General features: G+C 43.3%; 1 protein-coding gene across 1 annotated transcript in view; it reads right to left on the bottom strand.

Annotated features, from left to right (window-relative positions):
• The window catches only part of GDPD1 (glycerophosphodiester phosphodiesterase domain containing 1), a 59,528-nt gene that overhangs the window by 18,125 nt on the left and 15,818 nt on the right, over nt 1-25,585 (bottom strand). Inside the window, exons 2-4 of the mRNA XM_069944447.1 lie at nt 15,810-15,852; nt 7,301-7,436; nt 66-111 (exon numbers count right to left, since the gene is read on the bottom strand). Coding sequence (XP_069800548.1) covers nt 66-111; nt 7,301-7,436; nt 15,810-15,852 — 225 coding nt within the window. The remainder of the gene's footprint in view (nt 1-65; nt 112-7,300; nt 7,437-15,809; nt 15,853-25,585) is intronic.

Below are 25,585 nucleotides of genomic sequence, written 5' to 3'. Positions count from 1 at the left end.
TTTGTCTCTGTTCGGTAAACATGGACTATGCTATGCAAACAACAGTAGAGCAATAAAACATTTACCTTTTTCAAATGTCACATCCAGCTGACATAAATATGGGGGCAGATCCTGCAACAACATAGGGAGATGTATAGGTTAATGCACAAATGTATTAATCTTCATTAACAGAAGAGACTGTATGTGACTACCATGGAAAGAGAAAGAGGAAGGAAGCGAGAATGTGTCAACTTTACTTTCTTATGTATTGGACTGTAATAAAATGTAGAGATCCCGCTGAAAGCCAGAGTGCTGCAGAGCATTTGTTTAGGGTCCATTGCCATGTTGAGGATTGAGGGGTAGACTCAACACCACAATCCAGCAAACAATCCAACTCCAATGCAATTGAATTGTTTTTTTTGCAGTGGAAAATAAACAATATGGATTCTCGTGACCTGCCCGGCACAGAAGACACTTAGCCTACCACGTACTGTCTAAGTGCATGTCTACTATGTGCTCCTAATATCTGTTCATGCAGGTAACTATACTGATTTAATATCCACCATGTATCTCTGCTATGAGGAATGATCCTGGGTATCCAAACAAGACCAGACAGCTAGAAAGGTTACTAGGGTAACATGAGTTCTGTATTAAGCATGTCAAGTTACATAAAATCTACTGAAACATACCTTATAAGACAAAATAAAGACCTAGAAAATCCTCCAGGATTAGATGTTTGAAAACGGCACAGATTCTACATTGTAATACACATAGGGGCACATTTATAAATATTGGCCTTTTTTATTACTATTTTTTTTTTTTTTTGCACATCGCTAATTTTAAATTTCCCTGGTTGTTTGAGGGGGGGGGGGGGGGGGGGGGGGGGTTCTTTAACCAGAATTGCTGATTAGAGATAACTGAACCTCAAGCACATTTGGGTTTGTCTGAAACTGAACTCTCTGCATTTATTTATCAGTGGCTAAAGAAGTGTGGTAGTATCTATGTTTTACAGGCAGCCTTTGGGCTGCTTCGCACTTCTTCAGCCAATAATCAAATGCTGAGAGCTCCAGGTTCGCTTATGTCTAGCGCTAATACTATGTGGCAGGCACAGTGCAAAAACTGGGGTAGCGCATCTTCTGTACCACTGCTAGTGATGGTGTAAGCTGTACCAGGGAGTAGAGTCTAAGAGGCCACTGGTCTTCACCAGTGCCCACTGCAAGGCAGAAAAAATTTGCTGCAGTAGGCGACCCCCAGGTCGCTACCCCTGGCTAGGCTTACTAATGGAGGCAGGCAAGATGCAGCTAGAGATATGTAGGCAGACAGCAAGAACGCAGCAGGACTCACGGCTGAACCAACAGGCGGCAGGAACAACGGAGAGCTGGAACCACACACTTAAGGAAGCATGCATAGGATCCAACAGGGAATGTCAGAACAGGTGCTTTATTTATAGGGGCAGGTGATTGGTGCACTAACCAATTAGGGACGCACTGTCCCTTTAAATCTGTGACAGCTGGCGCGTGCGCGCCCTAGGAGGTGGGGACGTGTGCTCCGGCCAGAACGACGTGAAGCAGGAGCGCAGAGAGGTAAGACACTCAGTGGAGCCAAACAGACAGCGGGGCTGGGACCCTGCACATGGGCTGAGGTGTCTGCTGTCAGCGAGCAAGAAAGAGAAGTGGAGTGTTGGTGGCCCGAAGCACAGGACCCTGCCTCGGCCGTGACACACGGTGGCTTTCTTCTAGCGCATTGAGGGGGTCTGGAGTTTGGGATCCCTCCATAATGTCTATATGCCCAGGAACTATCTCTATAAAAACAATCCATTTATGTGTACATGGCACTGCTGTGTGCATGCTCTATGCCCCTATGGGTCTGTATTATGGCATATAATGGAATGTATTATAGATCAGTACAAAAAAATGTAATAGGCATAAGTAATAGAATGTTTGGGAAAACAAGTCTCTCCAGAAATGATGCCTACAGTAAAAGGTTTTGCCTGGCCAGACATTTCAGCCACTGCTGGGGAAATGTGGTATCAAATGGCAGATAGTCCATAACATTAACTGAACAAGTGGAGTCGGTCAGAGACGCTCTCTCCACTCATGACTAATAGAGCTCCCCTTCCCTTTATGACATCATAGATCCTAATAGGAATTACAGACTGGGTTTGTCTTAATAGACAACCCCTTTAACATCCTGGGTGCTTTCAGGTATTGTTAAGAGCTGCAGCATTTCCAAGGGTGTTTGCAAATACTAATATTAATATAAAATGTTAGCAAAATGTAGGGCTGGGCGATATGGGCCAAAATCAATATCGCGATTAATCGCACATGTAGCCGCGGTAACGATAACTGAACGATAATTATGACTCGCCCCTTTTTGCAAACCACACCCACTTGCTATGAAAAACTGTCAATATCAAAAAAGTAAAAAACTCACTGAGCATGACTATACAGGGGTGGCGGACAGGGGTGTATAACTATACAGGGGTGGCGGACAGGGGTGTATAACTATACAGGGGTGGCGGACAGGGGTGATTAACTATACAGGGGGCGGATAGGGGTGTATGACTATACGGGGGGGGGGGTGGACAGGGGTGTATGACTATACAGGCGGGGGGTGGAGAGGGGTGTATGACTATACAGGAGGGATAGGGGTATATGACTATACAGGGGGGATAGGGGTGTATGACTATACAGTGGGGGGGGGATGGGGGTGTATGACTATACAGGGGGGGTAGGGGTGTATGACTATACAGGGGGGACGGACAGGGGTGTATGACTATACAGGGGGGATAGGGGAGTATGACTATACAGGCGGGGTGGGCGGACAGGGGTGTATGACTATACAGGCGGGGTGGGCGGACAGGGGTGTATGACTATACAGGCGGGGTGGGCGGGCAGGGGTGTATGACTATACAGGGGGGACGGACAGGGGTGTATGACTATACAGGGGGGGGGACAGGGGTGTATGACTATACAGGGGGGGGGACAGGGGTGTATTACTATACAGGGGGGGGGACAGGGGTGTATGACTATACAGGGGGGGGGGACAGGGGTGTATGACTATACAGGGGGGGGGACAGGGGTGTATGACTATACAGGGGGGGGGGGACAGGGGTGTATGACTATACAGGGGGGCGACAGGGGTGTATGACTATACAGGGGGGGGACAGGGGTGTATGACTATACAGGGGGGGCAGAGAGGGGTGTATGACTATACAGGGGGGGGGACAAGGGTGTATGACTATACAGGCGGGGCGGAGAGGGGTGTATGACTATACAGGGGGGGGACAGGGGTGTATGACTATACAGGGGGGGGACAGGGGTGTATGACTATACAGCGGGGGGGGGGGACAGGGGTGTATGACTATACAGGGGGGGGACAGGGGTGTATGACTATACAGCGGGGGGGGGGGGACAGGGGTGTATGACTATACAGAGGGGGGACAGGGGTGTATGACTATACAGGGGGGGGGGCAGACAGGGGTATATGACTATACAAGGCGGCGGATAGGGGTGTATTACTATACAGGGAAATGTAGTTCCCTTAGTAACAGTACAGGGCTGTAGCATAGGAGGAATGAATGGGCTGCAGCAGGATGTCTCCTATAACTTATCCTGCCTGCTGCAGCCCATTCATTCCTCCTATGCTACACTCCTGTACTGTTACTTAGGGAAGTACAGGACAGCCGCCCCCAAATGCTGCTCCTCCAGCTCTGACACGCCGGCATCCCTGCACACACAGGAAACATGGGCAGTGTTCGCCGACCGGGTGTGTGGGGGAGGAGCCTCGGAGGGGAGAGGTGGGGGGCCTCGGACGGGACTGGACCGCTGGGGGTGGGGTGGTATCGGACAGGTGAGGAGCCTCAGACGGGACCGGACGGGTAAGGAGGGCGGGCGCTTGGACGGGACTTGCGGGGGGCGGGGCCTTCTTACACTGCTGCTCCTCCACCACCTCCCGCTCTGATATTAGCGCCCCTGCACATAATGTACAGCGCTAATGCCAGGCGGCGTGCGTGTGTGCGGGGGGCGCTCTCACAGGATGGGCGCAGTGAGGGGGCACTCTGACAGGGAGATAGAAAAGCAAAAATACCGCAGATACCGTCCTGGCTAAGTTGAGGTCGGTTAACCGACGCCAGTGACGGTATCGGTATTTTTGCGGTATACCGCCCAGCCCTAGCAAAATGTCATTTATATTAAAAAAAAAAAGGGAAATTTAAAGAAGAAATGAAATGGAAATAATACTTCACTGTGTAGGAATGTAATTTCTATGCAGTCAGCCCCATAGTAACAATACCTGACCTTTCTCCTATTTTATGTGTCTTCAGATAAACCAGCATGTGCTCATTCAGACTCCACAGCCGGGGAAGGTTAATCACCTCAGCTCCAGCAACTCAGGAATTACATTATTTGTACTGTAAACTCAAAGCCATCCCACATTTCCTTTTAGCGCTGCTTGATCAAATCTTTCTGTGGCTGCCATAAATTTTAATGGAGGAAGCAATGCATACATCCACCTCCCCACTGAAAGATATGGAGGGTGCGGTGGGTGGTGGGAACCTCACTTATCAGTCATTTATTACATATCCTCTAGATATACTATATCCAGCCTATTGCCTGCTATGCTGTCAGTGCCACAAGGACATAACTGAAATCCTAGTCTTAAAGTGGTCATACACCTTCTATGACATTCATTTAAAATGGATACTTGCCAAAATTTAAAGGGGTTATCCAGGCTGAAAAACATGGACACTTTCTTCTAGAAGCAGCACTGCTCTTTTCGTCAGTTTGGGGATCGTTTTGCAGCTCAGGTGTGGTGCTGTTTTTGCAAGAAAGTAGCCATGCTTTTTTTTTTTTTTAATTGGACATTTAGGTTCCACTCATAGGAACACTGCCAAACTACGGGGAAAATGCCCATAGACCATGTTCACACAACGTCAAAAATAGAGAAAAGGCGGCTGCTTTTGCTATTTAAAAAAACGTCTGTTATTGCAGCGATTTAAAGGACAACTCCGGCGGGACCCCCCCCAAAAAAAAACAAAACACAGACACCATACTCACCATCCCTCCGGTGACGATCGCCACTCCATTCGCCCGCCGTCCGCCTCACCGTCACCTGCGTCCGCCGTCCAGCAATGTCTCTTGCTTCCGGGTCCATGAGAGAGAAAAGGCTGCCAGTGCGCTTGCGCACCGGCAGCCTTTTCATTGGCTGGAGCGCATCACATGGCTTCCAGCAAGCTCAGCCAATCAGGGCTGAGCAAGCTGGAAGCCATGTGATGCGCTCCAGCCAATGAAAAGGCTGCTGGTGCGCATGTGCACCAGCAGCCTTTTCTCTCCCATTCACTCTCAATGAAGACGCCGAAGAGGAAGAAGACCCGGACCGCCCCCAGCTCTGACGTCACCCGACACCAGAGAAGAGGACCGTGACGACCGTAATAGGTAATGTATACATTCTTTAACTTCCGGGGTGGGGGGTCGGGGGTCGGAAAGTGGGGGAAGGGGGCCAGACCGGGTATTTAACCACATTACAAAGTTATATAACTTTGTAATGTGTGTTAAATAAGCCAAAAAAAATTTTCGCCGGAGTTGTCCTTTAACTGACTGGAATGCAATGCATTGAAGTTAATGGAAAGAGGGACGTCCAATGCACACAATGTATTGAATAACAGACGTTATCACAGCGGATGTCAAAATAATGATCATGACAATTATTTTGGGATGTTTTTTGCAAACAGCGGACGTTTTTTATTAGTTGTTCACACATATTTTTACTTTTGTCACCATTCTTTCTCCATTTTTAATATTAAAGGGTTTATCCAGCGTGGGGGCACTTTTTGGGGGGGACCGGGGAGGAAGTGGCTGAAATAAAAGACGTCCACTCACCAAACTAGAATAATGTACCAAGGGGAGGCCAGACAGCTAAATGACGTCTGTCATTTTAGACTCAAAATGACAGATGTAATTTTAAACTGAGCTGAAAAAACATTGTGTGAACATAGCCATAGGGTACTATTGCACGGAACGATTTTTAACTATTTACGACTAACGATAGCAAATGAAATTGTTTATCCTTAAGCTGAAATCGTTCACCATATTACACAGAACCATTAGATATGATTGTTACTATAATCATTTATTCCTTCTGATCCTAGCAAAACAATGAACAATGTGCAATTACACTGAACGATTAGTGAACAAATGCGGAACTTGAGCGAACGAATGTGGAATTACAGCGAACGATAAACGATAATTTTAGGTTCAGATCTAAATCAACGATCAACAATATACCAACGATTTTTTGATCGTTGCCTGCAATTACACAGAACGATTATTGTTTAAATTTAAACGATATAACGTTTTTTCGCACGATTATCATTCCGTGTAAAAGGGCCCATACACTTTTGGGTGGGATTATTGTAAAGTCTGTTTTTGCTGCTAAATACATAATTTACATACATTGTTGCCGATTGTTTTAAAGAGAACCTGGGATCAGCCTTCAAAAAAAATACTGCTGCTTTTATTTTGTTGCTGCACCCCCTATTCCCAAAATATAGGGATTTTGCTATATGATTGTACTAATTTATATGAATTTTATTGAAAAAGAGTGTGACTGCCGCCCAAGAATAGCATTCACACCCCTTTGAAATGCACATATGCAACCATATAGCAACAAAGAAAATAATAATTTGGGGAACCTGAGACTACAAATATATGTTAAAAAACTTGCCTTTTATACTGACCACAGGTCTTCTTTAAGTTATAAGGTACAATTACCCAATTACGTTATTGTTACCACCTGATGACAAATGGATGACTGTGGTCTTAAATGCAGATAGTAGATACATACATCCTCACTATGTGTAATCAGTCCCATAAGCATAAAGCAATAGTCACTTATCAATGGTCCTTAGGACTTTGGCATTTAGTTGCACAATGCTTATGACACCTAATTCAGCACTCGTTCCTGATCTATAAGTCAAGGCCATTCTCTAAAAGGAGTTATTGAAAGGTGCAATGTCTTTCTTAATCCATGTGTAGGAAGACTACTGTGTTGAAGGTAAAAGTAAGGGCCGTATTACACGGGACGATTATCGTTTGAAAAATCGTTAGATCGTTCAGAATTAAACGATAATTGTTTCGTGTCATAGCAGACAACGATTAAAAACAACCAAGACCAATACAGTCCCATTTTCTCCAGTCATCTTGCTGAAATTGAATTTGCTCCTGGAATGAAGACGGGGGCAGAAGCCTAAGACCGTAATCGCCATTCTACAACGAGGTAGTAATACAATATATTTCTATTCCATTAATATACAAATACTCACACAGTAGTTTAGTTCGGATATACTGGCACTGACACCAGTTGACCGCTTCAAGTTACCATCATGGGACACCACAACCTGTTCATCTTTCGTGAGATGGCAGTCAAGTTCCAGCATATCTGTTCCGAGGCTAATAGCACTGTAAGGTACAATGATAAAAGGTTGGATGTCAAATTATAATGTATTCTAACATGTTCTGTGATAATAAGATAATCATTGGTGGGACAAAAACACAAGGACCCCCACTGATCAGAGGAAAACTGATCCCAAATTATTGGCGTGCACCATGTGCATTGTATTCATTCTATATGGGGCTCTGCAGCAGCACACTTCATTCATTCATGGGGAAATTTTTAATTTCTTTAACTTATAATTGGTGAGGTTAACAGCAAATGGATGCCCACCAATTAGCTTATCCTCCGGGGAGGGAATAACATTTGGACATACCCCTTTAACAACAATTAGTATATTAAATTAAACCGTATGATAATTTATATTATCTACATTAATAGGATCTTTAAAGGGGCACTCCGGTGAAAAAAAAAAAAATTCTAATCAACTGGTGCAATGGTGGTTTTACATGGAACGATTTATTGTTCGAATTTACACGATAACGAGCAAATTTGAACGATAATCGTAATCGTGCGATCGGGCGAATTATCGCTCCGTGTAAAACCACTATTAGAAAGTTATACAGATTTGTAAATTACTTCTATTTAAAAATGTCAAGCCTTCCAGTACCGCATTTTCCGGCGTATAAGGTGACTGGGCATATAAGACGACCCCTGACTTTTAAGCAGATTGTCAGGGGTTCGCCTTATACTCCGGAAAATCTTAACCCCTGCCTGACCGCAGCTCTGCTGCGGTCAGACAGGGGTTAACTGCAGCTAGATATAAAAAAAATTTTTTAAACTCACCTAGGGCCCATTCCCAGCCTCCGCGCGCCTCCGCTACCGTCCCCAGCGCAGGCAGTGTGACGAACACTGCCTGCGACGGAGACGGAGATTGACGAATCTCTCCCTTGCAGCCGAACGTCTCATCGGAGAGGCTCGGAGACACTTTGCTGCCAGGAGGGCTTCGGGAGAATGAGAGATGCTTCGGCAACTTCCGGCATCTCTCTCATTCTCCCGAAGCCCTCCCGGCAGCCGAGCGTCTCTGAGCTTTTCCGATGATGCTCAGCTGCTAGAGGTTCGGAGATACGGTACTTATTAGCTACTGAATGTCCTGCTATTTCCAGTCTGACACAGTGCTCTCTGCTGCCATCTCTGTCTGTGTCAGGAACTGTCCAGAGCAGTAGTAAATCCAAAAAGAAAACCTCAAAATTGCGATTGCTACCTCTTGGAAAAAGGGGGTTATCCCTCTGGAAACTGGTGAAAGTGAAGCTTAACTGGATTATGGTCAATGACCGACTACACGCTAAGAGGTAACATTTCAAACAGTCTGGCAGCCCTGGATTTCATATTTATCCTCCTATGTAGGGTTGGAGGGAAAAGGTAGCCTTTTTGGGAGATGACTCTTGTAAGGAGGTGTGAGGGAACACTGGAGGCTTTCATTCCCCCCCCTCCCCTCTTTTTTTTTTCTTTCTTTCCCTTTCTTTTTTTTTTTTCTTCTTTCTTACTTCGGTTCCACTTGTATGTTGGAACTAGAGGTTTAATTGCATATATAGATGGGTGGATGTCTAAGATGGGGTTGCCTTTCTGCTCTGGGAATGGGCTATTGATAGCTATTGTACGATGGAAGTTATTGTTTTTATTGAATAACAAGAGATATGCGAAATGTTTCGAGTTTCAAACATTTCATTTGGTGTATATTGCATAGCTTTGCTGAGTTGGGCTAATGTTGTCTGCCCGATTTACTTGTTTATATGCTAATTGTTTATCATAAAAAACTTAATAAAACTTTTTGGAAAATAAATGGACAGTCCTGCTCTGGACAGTACCTGTCATGGACAGAGGTGGCAGCACAGAACAGTTTGTAAAACTGGATAATTTGAATTTGAATTCACTGAATAATTTATAACAATTGTATTCACTAAAGTACCCCATTAAGACAATTTAAGTCTCCTACAGAAGGAAGAGTAAAGGTCACATTACACGGAACGATTATCGGCCGCTCAGCCGACATGAACAGAATAGAAGTGGTGGCAGCAGGCCTCTATGGGCTGCCCGGGCGATCTAGCAATCACCCGGGCAGCCCCCCCGCACCTCCCCGAAATAATTGAGTATTAACCAATGTTAGCCGTAAGTTAGGCTATGTTCACACACTGTAAAATAAAGGCAAAATTCCATATGTTCAATATAATATTGTACTCTATTGAAGTCAGTGGGAAAGTGCACACCCAATGCAGTGCACACCCAATGAAAAAAACAGCGTGCGACCGTCCAAATAAAAAAACATGCTCATTATACATTATAAAATAACGGCAGTTAATTGGACCCAAATGGCCAAAAAGAAATTGTGGGAACATAGCTCATAGTTGATAAGAATTTCTGATATCAAACGAAAGGTTCAGTCATCCAGTAAAATTTAGCAATGAACGACAATGAATCTTTTTTTTCTTCTCTGCAAATGATCTTTCCGGAAAGGATGTCCATTTGTCTCCATATCCAAAGAATTGTATAAAAAAGATAACCATGCCACTAAACGGCATTTAACAAGCCTGTGTCGGGGGACACTCAGATTAATTCATAGGGAGTGTACTTACGGTTCGGTGTCTTCAGGGCTAGCCAGCCCTAGGATAAAAGACACTAAGGGAATAAAAAAATCCCACAGTATTAGAAATTCTATACTGTACCTCAAAAATTAAAAGGCACTTGATAGCTGGGACAATGCCCTAGAAATTCCTGCCTATCATCACATTAACCCTATTCTGTCCCTTTCCCAAGACACAAGGCCGTCAAAAAGAGGTGCGCAATTCACACCATGCGTATTGCCTCTACGCGTTTCCCTCCTCAAAAGATGATTTGTGGGGAGTTCATCAGGAGGCTTTTGATCACCGTCCTGGGGGTAACGATAATACCCAAACAGGACACTGGCGCCATAGATGGAAGACAGCAAAGACAGCAAGACAGCTTTCTTCCATCTATGGCGCCAGTGTCCTGTTTGGGTATTATCGTTACCCCCAGGACGGTGATCAAAAGCCTCCTGATGAACTCCCCACAAATCATCTTTTGAGGAGGGAAACGCGTAGAGGCAATATGCATGGTGTGAATTGCGCACCTCTTTTTGACGGCCTTGTGTCTTTGGAAAGGGACAGAATAGGGTTAATATGATGATAGGCAGGAATTTCTAGGGCATTGTCCCAGCTATCAAGTGCCTTTTAATTTTTGAGGTACAGTATAGAATTTCTAATACTGTGGGATTTTTTTTATTCCCTTAGTGTCTTTTATCCTAGGGCTGGCTAGCCCTGAAGACACCGAACCGTAAGTACACTCCCTATGAATTTATCTGAGTGTCCCCCGACACAGGCTTGTTAAATGCCGTTTAGTGGCATGGTTATCTTTTTTATACAATTCTTTGGCTATATATGCTTTTAAATGGTTCTATTAAAAGTAAAATTTTAGACAATACACTTCTTTCCTTTGCAGTGAAGTTCTCTTGATTAGGTGTATTATTGTCATTGATTTCTCTTTGCTGTGACATTTTTCCATTTGTCTCTAGTTCACTTGTCTCTATATCTATTATCTGTGATGCCACCCAACACCCCCACCCATCATCATCATGTACAGTCTTGTATACCCTTTTTACACTGTATCATTTATGGCTAGCTTTACGCAGGATCTATTCTTGCCATCATACACCTACCTACAGCCACATCTGCTGTATATAAAATCGTTTTTATTCACATGTGCACTGGAATGAAAATCACATACAAAATACAGATAGCAGGAATGGTGCTGTTATAACATCCTATTTGACTCAGTAAGATACCTTTCATAGCTTCATCAGCAGATGTTACCTGCTTTATGTTCTATTTAGACTCAGTGTAGTAACTCCTATTTTGCATGTTATAATGCAGGCAGTGTAGAATAGTACTTTAAAGCAAAAGTCCGGTGGAAAATTTTATTAAAGTATTGTATTGTCCCCAAAAAGTTATACAAATCCCCAATATACACTTACTACGGGAAATGTACTTATAGTGCTTTTTTCCCTGCACTCACTACTGCATCAAGGCTTCACTTCCTGGATAACATGGTGATGTTACTTCCTGGATAAAATAGTGATGTCACGACCGGACTCCCAGAGCTGTGCGGGCTGTGGCTGCAGAGGGATACTCAGTGTCCCTCCAGTGCCCTGTGTCCCTCAGTGTCCCCCTGCCATCATCCTCTCCAGCAGCCACAGCCCGCACAGCTCTGGGAGTCGGGTTGCGACATCACCATTTTTTCCAGGAAGCGACATCACCATGGTATCCAGGAAGTGAAGCCCTGATGCAGTAGTAAGTGCAGGGAAAGAAACACTTTATGTGCATTTCCTGTAATAAGTGTATATTGGTGATTTGTATAACGTTTGGGTGGGCAACACAATACTTTAATAAAAACTTCCATCGGACTTCTCCTTTAAATAAGGTGTGCATTGCATAGTTTTAAAACTAATTTAGTTATGGTGCAAAAGTCCAAGAGGTGTGGCAGAGCAGCTCTAGTGCCACCGTTGCTTCACTTGCAACCTGCCCCCCCCCCCTCCAGTCTTGAGGAGACGGCAGGTTCAGCAGTGGCACTTGAGCCACTCAACCACGCCTCCAGGACATCTAACTTTACAAACTATCCGATGCCCATCTACAGCAACAGGGGCGTGTTTAAAGTGCATCTAACAGCAGCTGCCCATACTTGCAAACGTGTTTTATAGACTGCTGTTAAAATGGGGTTACACAATGAGAAGTAAATTAAACCCTTCATTATGTGAATGTAGAAGTAAATGAGGCTTCTAATCTCCAGTGACAATTTTCTAGATACACTTTATATATAATAATGCCCTGGTTTGTTTGCAGTACATTAGAATGAGGAAAAGATTTTGTGTTTAGGAAGAATAGTCGTGTTCTTAGATACCCAGGGAGTATTTTTTTCTACAAACTATCTGTAATGCGATCCATCCTAAGGCTTTCTCTGCTCTCTTATTAACATACACTTGATGATGGAGAGATGTGCAATCAGTGGCGCTGGGTATCAGGGCGCCCCCAGCACTTTGCCATCCCTCGCCTGATTGGCAGCTGTAGGACCCCTTCAGGCTCTTATACCATGCCACTCTGCTAATCATCACAGAGACAAGGAAGGGGGAGGAGGGCAACCATGAATCAGGAAGGTTTTATTCTTAGCCTAAAATGTGCCTCTTGCACGCTGTACGCGGGAACACTTCCCTCCCTGGAGTTTATTGCTAACATTTACCCTGAAGTATGTGCCATGAATATATAATAACTACCATTTTACGAGAGATTATCAACAAGAGCTCCAGGATTGTTTTATCCAACCCCAAGGGTGGAAAGTGTATTCTGACAATGTTCTTACAAGGCACAAAATTCCAATACTCAGCTTAAGTAAAACTGAACAAGTAAACGTGTCTGACAGATAACCCATAGATTTCCCCAGGGCATGACATTATAATGTATATATAGATATTGACCTAATATTGCAGTATAACCTGAAGTTCCATTAGTGTGAATAAAATGCTGGCTTTGCAAAACCTAATAGATTAGAGCAGGGAAATATTATCCATTCAGCAGTACAGAGTCATTAGGAGCACATTGTTTATAAGAGCAAAATCAAATGGAATTTCAAGCCACCACTGGCCTATAATATACATAAGAGGGATAGATGAGGATACTGTGGGGTTAAAAGGAGATTCCCTCTAACATTTACGGTATCACTAGTAAATATAACACACCAAGCTGTTCTATTGTCTCTCTCTAGCTGGAAAAACTGAGCAACAACAGGTTATTTCCTAGTTTGTAAAATACAATGGTAACTAGTTATAAAGCAATACAGAAACAAGCGGTGTACTGCTGCAGTGCGTTTACCTCATTGTACAATGCTAACATCATGCGTTTCAAACAATAGCTTGCCATGACTTTGAATATGAATGTTCAAAAACTGTTGGCATAAAGACACATTGTATGGTGATGTCATTTAAATGCTATATTTTCAATTAATGGATTAAGATTTTAAGGACCTGGTAGTGAACAGTACTTTACTACGGACATGGAGAGAAAGGAGCTGTTGCACATCACACCTATGGCTGACACTGATGCCTCTCAGCTAGATTTAAAAACCAATGCCAGGATGTTGGTATATAATTTGATCAAACCATATTCCTTCATGTACCACGTGCAGGCCTCCTGGCCCACATAAGTCCCTACACTAAATCAACACTATCAGTCAACAACCGCCAACCCCACAATGCAAGCGACAACAGGGGAGGGGGGCCCCAGAATAGCCCTGCAACCCCAATGTCAAAGGACCAAACCCACTGGGGCCCCCACCCCACAGGCACCACCAGCAGGGAAGGCGGCCGCCAAGCAACACGAGTGTGAACAAGGTGTTACTACTCACCACTGCACTGGAGGTAGACTGGTAGAACTAGGAAGTACTTACCATGTGTGCACAGGTGCTTCCTGCTAAGTGGGGTCACATGGGTCTTACAAGGAGTAGTGCTAGTCACTCAAAAAGGGGAGAAATGTAAAATCCGGACATAGAGAGAAAGAAACTGTTGCACCTTACACCTATGGCTGACACTAATGCCTCTCGGCCACATTTAAAAACCAACGCCAGGATGTTGGTATATAATTTGATCAAACCATATTGCTTCATGTACCACGTGCAGGTCCCCTGGCTCACATGAGTCCCTACACTAAATCAACACTGTTTTGATTAGCAACCGCCAACCCTCCAAGGCAAGCAACAACATGGAAGGGGGGGGGCACGCTCGCTTTGTGGGGTTGGCAGTCGCTGACCTACACAGTGTTGATTTAGTGTAGGGACTCATGTGGACCAGGGGACCTGCAAGTGGTACATGAGGCAATATGGTTTGATCAAATAATTTACCAACATCCTGGCGTTAGTTTTTTAAATGTAGCCAAGAGGCATTAATGTCAGCCATAGGTGTGAGGTGCAGCAGCTCCTTTCTCTCCATGTCCGTATTTTACATTTCTTCCTTTTCTGAGTGCCTAGCACTCCTCCTTGTAAGACCCATGTGACCCCAACTAGCAGGAAGCACCTGTGCACACATGGTAAGTACTTCCTAGTTCTACCATTCTACCTCCGGTGCAGGGGTGAGTAGTAAGACCTTGTTCGCATTTGTGTTGCTTAGTGGCTGCTTTCTCTGTCGGCGGCGCCTGCTGGGTTCTGGGGGGGCCCTTGGGGTTTGGTCCTGTAACAGTGGGGTTGCAGGTCCATTCCTTGGCCTCCCTTCCCTGCTTGAGCTTGCTTTGTGGGGTTGGCGGTAGCTGACAGACACAGTGTTAATTTAGTGTAAGGACTCATGTGGGCCAGGGGACCTGCACGTGGTACATGAGGCAATATGGTTTGATCAATCTATATACCAACATCCTGGCGTTGGCTTTTAAATGTAGCCGAGAGGCATTAGTGTCAGCCAAAGTTGTGAGGTGCAGCAGCTCCTTTCTTTCATGTCCGGACAGTACTTTACTATATGTATTGTTTGCCTAAAGCTGGCACACAGTTATTGTATGGTGGTCCAAAGTAGAGATGAGCACAACCCGAGCAAGCTTGGGTCCTTCCAAACCAGAGCGTGTGGCATTTGATTAACAGTGGCCAAATAAGTTAGATACAACCCTAAGGCTGCCATAGGCTGTATCCATGTTTTCCAGGACTCCCTAGGGCTGGATCCAACTTCTCCAGCCACTGCTGTGGCTTAGTTTTATTAGTTTATGGTAGACTTTTTATACTGATCACCAACCAGCTTTGGCTACATTATGGTGCAGTACTGGTGAAACTGCTTTGTGCTTGATCTAATGTAAATGACTGAGCTAATAAATTTTATTTATAAAAAAAAAAACAAAAAAAAACTTATGGTTATAGAGAGCAAGCCGCACTAAAATCTGCATATGGCTTTTCCACAGTAGATTTTATTTTTAAAATCTTTGATGTTTCTGATGTGGAAAATTCACAGCAATTCCGCAATGTAAGGCCATTCCCATGAGTGATTCAGTGTTCAGCCATGTTGACTGGCTGAGAGAGAAGCAGCTGTCTGAAAGGGCTCCAGAGCTGGTTTGGTTGCTGGGTTATGGGGACTCTTATTGCCTACTAATTTAGTATTTATAGGCACATATAGCTGTGTTCTTATTATGGACTTCTCACTTCTAAACATTTCACAAAGCTCCGGCTAACTTTGAAAATGCAGCTGACCTTGTCAAACCTACTAATGGCTCTTATTCCAGGTCTCACACCTGCAATTTATTATTCCCTTTTGTATCCAATAGAAAAAAAATGCCATATGATTTATTATTTACATAGAAAACAAATAAGTTGCTAGCACATTATCATTCCTGTTAGTAGAATATACTCACTGTTTAAATGCAGACATTGTATTTTCTAAATTTTCTCCAGCACCTTAAAAATAAATACAGAAAAAAATAAATACACATTTATTAAATATATCTAATTACTATAAAGAGTTGCCTCATCCACACAGACATTTTTTCTGCCCCTAAAACAGGATCCTGATTTATGGACAGAAAAGGGACCCGTTGATTTCTATGGGATTTACTGCACATCCATTTTGTAAGAGGATTCGTGTGGCTGACGATTCGTTCCACAAAAAAAATGTAGGACCTGCACATATACGGTCCCTTTTGTGGTTACAGCTCCATAGACTTGATGCTCTTCACAAGTATACAATCCGCGATTGCAGGTGGCTTATCTGCAGGCAGTCCGCAATCATGGACCATGCATTACGGTTAGAGATGAGCGAACCTCTAGCATGCTCGAGTCGATCTGAACCCGAACTTTCAGCATTTGATTAGCGGTGGCTCCTGAAGTTGGATAAAGCACTAAGGCTATGTGGAAAACATGGATATAGTCATTGGCTGTATCCATGTTTTCCAGACAACCTTAGAGCTTTATCCAAGTTCAGCAGCCCCCGCTAATCAAATGCCGAACGTTCGGGTTCGGATGGACTCGAACCCGGTTCGCTCATCTCTAATTACGGTACATCAGGGTCTGATCAAAGGCCATGTGGATTAGGCCTAAGAGGAAATTTACAAACATTTTATTTTATTAATTAATTTTTTTCCACTGTCAGGTTGAGTAATAGCATGTAATGTATGTTGCGTAGAAAATAACTCATGAATAACAGCAGGTTGAAACTTGAAATACAAAGTTAAAATGTTGTAACATTGTTCTAGCATATTCAGTGAGTTAGTGAGCGCGCCATCTTTTATTTCGTGTGACAGAATCATTACTATAGTAAAAAAAAAAAATCTGTCTTGATTCTGCTCTTGCTGGCCACTGAATTCAATGCTTTAGTGGCCCAGGTCACACATGCACAGCTATACAAATTTTGTGTCCCAGGTCACACATGCACAGCTATACCAATTTTGATTGTGAAGTAACAAATGTGAGGCCTCGTTTTCTAACGCAGCTCATGTTCAAGCAGAAAACACAGGATTTCTGTTGCATTTTTGTGGCAGGAAATGTATAGGGCATCATAGGGTAAGCACTGGTAGCATCTATGGTAGGCACTTAGTGTGAACACCTGAAGCAAAGAACAGAAAAAACTATAGAAGACACTTAAAGGGAATGTGTCACCTAGAATTTCTTTTTACTCAATAGAGACAGATACTAAAACATGCTCTTTTTTTTCCCTAAACTGCTTATATTTTCTGAATGTAATTTTAGTCGATTCTTTTGGGGGCAGCCATCTTGCCTGAGCTGCTTTTAACAACATTAAAGGGGTTATCCAGCACTACAAAAACATGGCCACTTTCCCCCTACTGTTGTCTCCAGTTTGAATGGGGTTTTAAAACTCAGTTCCATTGAAGTAAATGGAGCTTAATTGCAAACCGCAACTGAACTGGAGACAACAGTAGGGGGAAAAGTGGCCATGTTTTTGTAGTGCTGGATAACCCCTTTACAGCAAGCGCATGGGCATAGGAACAATAGACTAAAGCTGAATCTAATGACTTCTGTGGGAGAGTTTTATAAATATGCTGTGTGTGATGTCTGTGATGATCCTGTCTGTGATGATAAGCATGAGACAGCATGAATGTTTTCTCTACAGAACAGGAAGGGTCAGTTTATTATTAGGCTTAGTGGCCAGACTGATTGCACTTTAGGATTATTTTATAATACATATAGTAAAATGGAAAATTACATTATCACTAACTCCTATAAAGAGAAGTTTGAAGGGAAACTCACATGAAATAATTTCATAGTGATGATAACACAGACAGTAATACTATCTTTATTTTGCAGGCCCATGTGTCTAAAATGTGGAAAAATGCTTTTGTAACAGTGGTGTGGCTGGAGGCCTAAAGCGCCTCTTATTGCCTTGCATCACCCTCCCTATTGGAGCCCTGCTGAAAACCTGTGCAGGCGTGGTTCCCATCTTGACACTCCATACAACCAAGGCATTTTTTCTCATTTTAGATCCACAGACTTAGAAACTAAAGGTAGAATTGCTGCTTGTGCAACCATTGCTATATAACTGTGTCAGTTGTTTCATAGTGAGGTTTCATGTGACAGTCCCCTTTAATATAAAGACTTCATTTAAAGTGACTCTGTACCCACAATCTGACCCCTCCAAACCACTTGTACCTTCGGATAGCTGCTTTTATTCCAAGATCTGTCCTGGGGTCCGTTCGGCAGGTAATGCAGTTATTGTCCTAAAAAAACACTTTTAAACTTGCAGCCTGTGCCTAGCGGGAGTATCTGTGTCCTAATTTGGCACAACCTCTCTGTCCCTCCTCCCCACCCTCTTTTCATCATTAGGAATGCCACTGGCAGATTGTCTCCTATTCATCAGCTGGGTGAGTACTGCACATGGGCTGGATCGTTAACCACCTGTGCAATGTTCAGCATTGAAAAAATGTTCCAGTGGCATTCCTAATGATGAAGTGGGTGGGGAGGAGGGACGGAGGGGTGGTACAAAGTTAGGGCACAGATACTCCAGTTTGGCACGGGCTGCAAGTTTAAAAGTAGTTTTTTAGGACAATAACTGCATCACCTGCCGATTGGGCCCCAGGACAGATCTTGGATTAAAAGCAGCTATCAGAAGGTACAAGTCGTTTTTCTGGGGGGGGGGGGAGGTCAGATTGTGGGTACAGAGTCACTTTAAAGGATAGGTCATTTTACCTTTAAAGGGCTATCTATCCTATGTCTGGCTGCTTTACTCATACAAGCCCTATCAGAGGATTTTCCAGAGCCAGAAGTCAAACTACATTTTTTTCTGGAGTAAAAATATAACTCAAAGCATTTGTCAGAAGTATTTTTAGCTAGGGAGGAGTATGAAATGTTCAGCAATTCAAATAAATAATATATAGGCATATGTAATGTTAAGAGGTTACTATTTATTCAGGGAAATCATTACTATAAATATCTTATAAAATATTACAGTACAGTTACATCCAGTGACTCGTGGTAGGAATCTTATGTGATCAGAGTTCTCTTTCCCTTTTCTTTTCCATAGGCTTGATGTCTCACACAGTAAAGTAGGTAGATTAGTGGGTTGGGGTCCAACCATTAAGGGTCATAGGTCGCTCCAGTAGATAGAAAGCTGCACCCAGTACGTAATTTCCCTATTAGTTAGGTCCCCCCCCAGTTGCTAGTTTTCCCCATTAGATAGGAGCATCTGTAGGCAGTTTCATTAAGTAAGCATGTAGGTAATCTAGTCATAGTCAGGTTCCCCCTGAGGGTAGGCTCCCCTATTGAAAGGTAGCTATTAGTAGCTTCCCCCCTTCCTGTTAGTCACCCCTGTAGGTATTATCCCCACTAGAGATGGTCCGAACCTGCCGAGGTTCGTACGAACCCGGACTCTCGGCAATGATTCCCGCTGTCTTAAACCTCCGTGGAAAGGGGGGGATCCCAGTTTTCCAGGAGGTCCTCCCGCTTTATCCACTCTCTCCACGGAGGTTTGAGACAGCGTGAATCATTGCCGAAAGTCCGGGTTCGTACGAATCTGGACCTCGGCAGGTTCAGACCATCCCTAATCCCCACTAACCAGATGCATCACTGTAGGTAGTATCCCTAGTTAACAGGTTCCCACCTGTAAGTAGCATCCCCAGTAGTCAGCAGTCCATGTCGGCGCCCCGACCCCTGGTAAGTATTTCCCTAGTACTCCCAATCCCATAGGTAGTATTCCCAGTATCAAGGTTCCTACCCCGTAGATAGTATCCCCACTTGCCAGGTCCCCCCTGTAGGTGGTATACCCAGTTGTCAAGTCCCCCACAGGTATTCATTAATGATGGCTGTTCCATACATTGGCCAAATGAATTATATTTCACACAGTGCTGAATTAATCGATAATAGAATATAAGAAGATCTGGTGAGTGGATTCTAAGGAAGCTGTAAAAGACACCTATCATCCATCTACACCTACACAGTGTTAATCCAGTTAGTCAGCTGCTTGTATGGTATCTATGATATCCCTTAAACAAGCATTACCTTTGCAGTGAGTAAACTTTAATATTGTCATATATCAATTGCACAACTCAGCAAACACGTGAGTCATCTAAGGATTCGCAGAGTCATATTGATGTGTTAAATGTGACATTTACCCACAAACAAGTGCAGCTCTGAGGAACAAATACTATAAAAGTGCCTTGTAAGCGGAACTCTGATCTCAACAGGCTAGACAATAGAATAGAATGTCTAACAAGAAGTCTTTTGTAAGAATACATTGAACGGGCCCGTAACACCATTTACAACATCTAAGTATTGTACATAAGCGTATTAGTATCAATACAGTATCTGGAAATTCCTTCCTATGCCACCCTCCACATCATTATTAATGCATATACAATGAAAGCCTTTGTTTAATCGGTTTAAGCTGCTACCAAAGAAGAAAGAATGCAGGCAAAAATGTCTAGCTGGGGGAGATCAGGGCTGCATTATTAAGTAGAATCAAAGGGACCTAATGAAAAGAATTTATATTTAATTAGAATATTGTATTGAGGTTTAGCCACTGTTGACAGCCTGGCTTGTTGAAGAAGTAACATGGTTACATACATAACTAATGGGTTTGAAAAATGTGGTCAGGCCAGGTAGAGGTTGAAATGTTTGAATGGGATCTGTCAGCTTTATATTATGCTCAGAACTACAGACATGGAAAGTTAGCTAACGAAACAAATGATAGCCATCTCTTAGCCGAGTTATAAAATCATATTTTCTTTCAAGTGTTATGGAGGTGGTGCTGAGCTGCAACATCCACAATCCTCCCTCCCCCACCCTTCCCTGTTTGGCTACCAGACTTCAAAGATGGGGTAAGGGAGGGAGGAGGCATAAATGCTGAAGCTCAGCACCACCTCTATGACACTTGAGCTCGGAGCATGATACAAAGCTGACAGAGTCCTTTTAAAGTGCATCTGTAAGAAAGGACAGGACTCTACTGTTATCAAAAAATCGCTAAAAATATAATGAGCTGTTTGGCTAACAAGAGTGGTCAAAGAATACAGTGGTCTCACTGTATGTCAATGCATGGAAAATCCACAGCATGTTTATTCCTTGGATCGGTGTTTTTGCAAAGCAAAAGATTACTTGTTATCCCAATGGTTAAAACTTAACTTTTATTTCATTAACTTATTAAGGAAAAAAGGAGTGTAAAGTGTATATACAGTGCTAGTGTTAAAAATAATAGTGCAACTGAACTAGCCTTAACAAATGATCAAGTGTAGTCACCCTTATGGTTGGATATATATACACCCACAGTCCAGTGACTGGGGGTATATTACCCCTTAGCAATTATTGGCAGGAGGTTGTCTTTGCCTTCTATTTGCCAGTCATATCATGCCTGGATTGCCACTGTGTAAAATAGCCAACTTAGAGCGATATGATTAGCTGAGACATAGTCAGTATAATACAGTTGCAGAAATCACCGGCTGATAAGGCAACTGTCAGTAATATTGATTCAATGCTTTTTGCAACAATAGTTAGTAGTTACTGGCTCAGGATATGAATCATTAATAGTAGTGTGTGGTGACAATCGCGCCCGATATCAATCACCGATTACTGTCAGTAATTCGTGTGTATTCACTTGTATGTGAGTTCTAGTACTCTTCGGTGAGATCGATAGACAGCGATAGTGATGAGCAAATACTGTTCGATCGAATAGATATTCGATCGAATAGTGAGATATTTGAATATTCGATATTCATACGAATATCCTGCGAATATTCAATAAATATTCGATAAGCGTTCAAATCCCCCAGCTTCCGGTTTTACCCTCCAAATGGTCAAATAGATGTTTTTCACTAATCGAATACTTGTTCCCATAGACTTTAATGGGATCGAATATTCGATCGAATATTCGAATATTCGCGGGATATTCATACGAAAATCGAATATCTTACTATTCGCTCATCACTAGACAGCGATGTATACCTACGAAAGAAGTCTCATGAATTCATCCACATTGGATGCATATCGCAAAAGAGATGCATGCAGGCCGATCTAGCGCTTGTTGACAATGTTGCTCAACACGGCGCAGGGTGCATTGGATACACTGTTACGGCAAAGGGCTATTTTAGATCGATACTCCAGCAAGCCGCTGTGTATTTGCAATATATGAGCCTCGCCGTTAGGGGTGAATGGTCAGTGTGTCCATTTCTTGGTATCAGCACCTATTAGGATCGGATCCTGTAATCAAGCCTGATACTCGCTGGCAGCGTGCAGCCTGGCCAGCAATGTACAGAGGCTGATGATTATACAGGGTTGTGTAGGTTTAACTATTTGAATCACAGGCTACTGCTTCGTGGTAATAGTGATCAAACCTATCAAATCGGCTACACTCCTTACAGCTCTCGCTGTTTGTATAACATGTGAAAATAGACCATTTGTTCAGTGCATCTATTATAGTAAAACGTCGATGCCAATGACCTGACTAGTTTCGCCAGCCGCGCTGGCGTTTTCAAAGTGGCATTAGGGAGGGGAGGAGCTAATCGCAGTTTATATACTTTCTTCACTGCGGCTACATCCCTGGTCATCTCAGTTAAACCTATTGGAACTGTCATTCCGATCGAGGCTTGGAGGGCATGGGAGGAAAGAACGTAGCTGATTGGAGGACATCACTTTCTTTGAATTTGTAAAAGCGCGCTTGGACCGCCCAGCTGTCGTTGGTCCACAAGGCGTCATCCTGCGCATGGCAATGGACTTCAACATTAGGACTAAGAAGTGTTGTAATGCGCATGAATTGATACTTTGAAAATGAATGGTGTTCAGAGGGGTCCAGTGCGCATATACCGGCACTTAGGTTTTGACCGGGCAGCGAGAGCTTGATAGTGAGCATGTGTCGGCACTTAGTCTCAGATGTACATGCTTTCATGAGAACGGCGCATGACAGCGTACTTGGAATTTGCCAGTCTGGTGAGTTGTCATTGCGCTTGAGTGGGGACTTGAGTGGGTACTCAGAGCCCTCCTTTTAAATCTGCAGCGATGTGGGGGTATGTATATATTAATTATGCCACTACGCTTAGGGTCACAGTGAATTAGGAGTGTTTGTTAGAAAAGTGTTCTAGTATCTGTTCATCCCATGTCGTCGCTGTGGTCAGAGAATAGATTGGAAATGACAGTTAATCATAAAAAACTGATAGACCTAAAATAGACCAATATACAGTAACTCGCTTAATGACATGAATTCACAGGAACGGAGTATAGGTGAACCCTTCATTAAGGCCTTTTGGTGACAGTGTTTTTATCCTATGGATCCATTTAGCCTCTGCTTGTAATAATTTCAGATGCAAGTTTCCTCTTCTGGGTCCTAATTGGACCTTGTGGATCCCCCAGAATATCAATCCTTTGGGGTTGCCGCCATGTGCAGTATTTATATGCCGAGCTATGCTGGTGTCGGTTTTTGTACGTATGTTGCTCAAATGTGAGGCAATTCTGTTTTTGAATTGTTGTAACGTCTTGCTAATATAGAGTAGCCCACAGGGGCATTGGGCTGCATAGACGATTCCCTGAGTCTGACAGTTAATAAATTCTTTGATGTGGTACTGGTGATTGTCTATGGGGTTGAGGAAAGATTTCATTCTTGGGATGTATTTACAATACGTACATGTACCGCAAGGATATGAGCCTTTAATGTTGGATTTCAACCACGTGGTGGGTGGTTCTTTTTCGACATCCACAAAATGGCTGTGTACAAGTTCATCCCTCAGGTTTTTCCCTCGTCAATAAGTTATCGATGGTATTTGTGTGATGACGTCTCTAAGATCAGGATCGGCCTGAAGTATGGGCCAGAATCGGTTGAGATCTCATGGTGCGCAACATCGAAAGTTCCGAAACATCTGATCGTTTTTTGGGGGGGGCTTGGTTATTTGACGGTTCAGTAGTTCCTCTCTGCTGGTGTGTTGTGCCCTATAAAAGGCACGGTGGAGGATCTTTTTGGGATAGCCGCGACTGCGAAACTTCTTATATAGTGTATCACACTCTTTTAAGAAAGTAACTTCAGTAGAGCAGTTTCTTCGGGCCCGAAGATACTGCCCAACTGGAATGCCACGTTTCAGAGGAGCCGGATGAAAACCTCTCCAGTTGAGAAAACTAGTGGTAGCCGTAGGTTTCCTGTATATGTCTGTGGTGACGTTTCCTTCGGAGTCGATGCCGATTGTAAGGTCAAGAAAATTGATCTTATCTTCATGGATTTCGCTGGTAAGTAACAAGTTGATATTGTTGGTATTGAGAACCTGGACAAAAGTCTGAAAGGACGTTACATCTCCATCCCAAAGAATCAGGATGTCATCGATGTAACGTGCCCAGAAGATGATATGATCCGTGTGTGTTTGCATTTCCTCCGAGAAGACGTGGGTGGCCTCCCACCACCCCAGGTACAAATTCGCGTATGTAGGGGCACAACTTGTGCCCATCGCCGTTCCCTTTTTCTGAAGATAGAACTGTTTATTGAATGTAAAGTAATTATGTGTTAATAGAAATTGCAGAAGTTTAAGAACAAATTAATTGTGGGGAGTGAATGAATTCCCTCGAGATGACAGGAAATGTTGCATAGCCTGTAGGCCACATTCATGCTTTATGCTGGTATAGAGTGCCTCTACATCAAGGCTTGCTAATTTCACTTTATGTGTGACCGTGATATCCTGTAATTTGGTGACTGTGGAAGTGGTATCCTTGAGAAAAGACGGTAGGGTCTCTACGAATGGAAAGAGTACTTAAAAGATGTATTGGCTAACTGTTTCTGTCAGATTTCCGTTGCCGGAGACTATGGGACGTCCTGGGATGGGGGTTTTTTCTTTATGTATCTTCGGAAGCGAATAGAAGGTTGCGATGGTGGGAGTGGGATTATACATTGCTTTGAATTCTGCATTGGTAATTAGTCCTTGGCTTTTTGATTCCAGTAATATTTCTCTCAGTTCCAACTGGTAGATTTTAGTAGGGTCTTGTTTCAACATTTCATATGTGTTGCTATCTTTTAGTAGTCTTAGGCACATATTTTTGTAATCAGGGGTGTCCATAATGACAAGATTGCCTCCCTTGTCCGAAGGTTTTATAACGATATTATTGTTATCAGTCAATGTCTTGAGCGCCAATTTCTCGTGATGTGTTAAGTTGGAGTTATGTCTCGTTACCTTTCGATTGATTTTCTCAATGTCATTGCAGACAAGATTAATGAATTTGTTGATGTTATGAAACATCACTAGAGGGGGTGTGAATAATGATTTTGGTCTGAGGTTGGATGCGGGGGCTGAGAATTGACTGTAGCCTGTTATGTTTTCTGATTCGAGTTCCATAAGAGCCTCCAGGGCTTCTCTTTCACGATTGGACAGAGTTCCAGGGTTCTGTTGCTTATTTTTGAAAAATTTGTGAAGGGCCAGTTTACGGGTGAATAAATGAATCTCCTTAATCCAGTTGAAAGTATCAAATTGGGGAGTCGACCTACAAAAGCTACATTCGTTCCTGGTAAACTGGCCCTTCACAAATTTTTCAAAAATAAGCAACAGAACCCTGGAACTCTGTCCAATCGTGAAAGAGAAGCCCTGGAGGCTCTTATGGAACTCGAATCAGAAAACATAACAGGCTACAGTCAATACTCAGCCCCCGCATCCAACCTCAGACCAAAATCATTATTCACACCCCCTCTAGTGACGTTTCATAACATCGACAAATTTGTTAATCTTGT

This window comes from Dendropsophus ebraccatus, chromosome 11 (genome assembly GCF_027789765.1).
Source record: "Dendropsophus ebraccatus isolate aDenEbr1 chromosome 11, aDenEbr1.pat, whole genome shotgun sequence".
In the NCBI taxonomy this organism is placed as follows: Eukaryota; Metazoa; Chordata; class Amphibia; order Anura; family Hylidae; genus Dendropsophus; species Dendropsophus ebraccatus.
The sequence above is the reverse complement of the archived record's forward strand: the minus strand, read 5'-3'. Positions and strand labels throughout refer to the sequence as shown.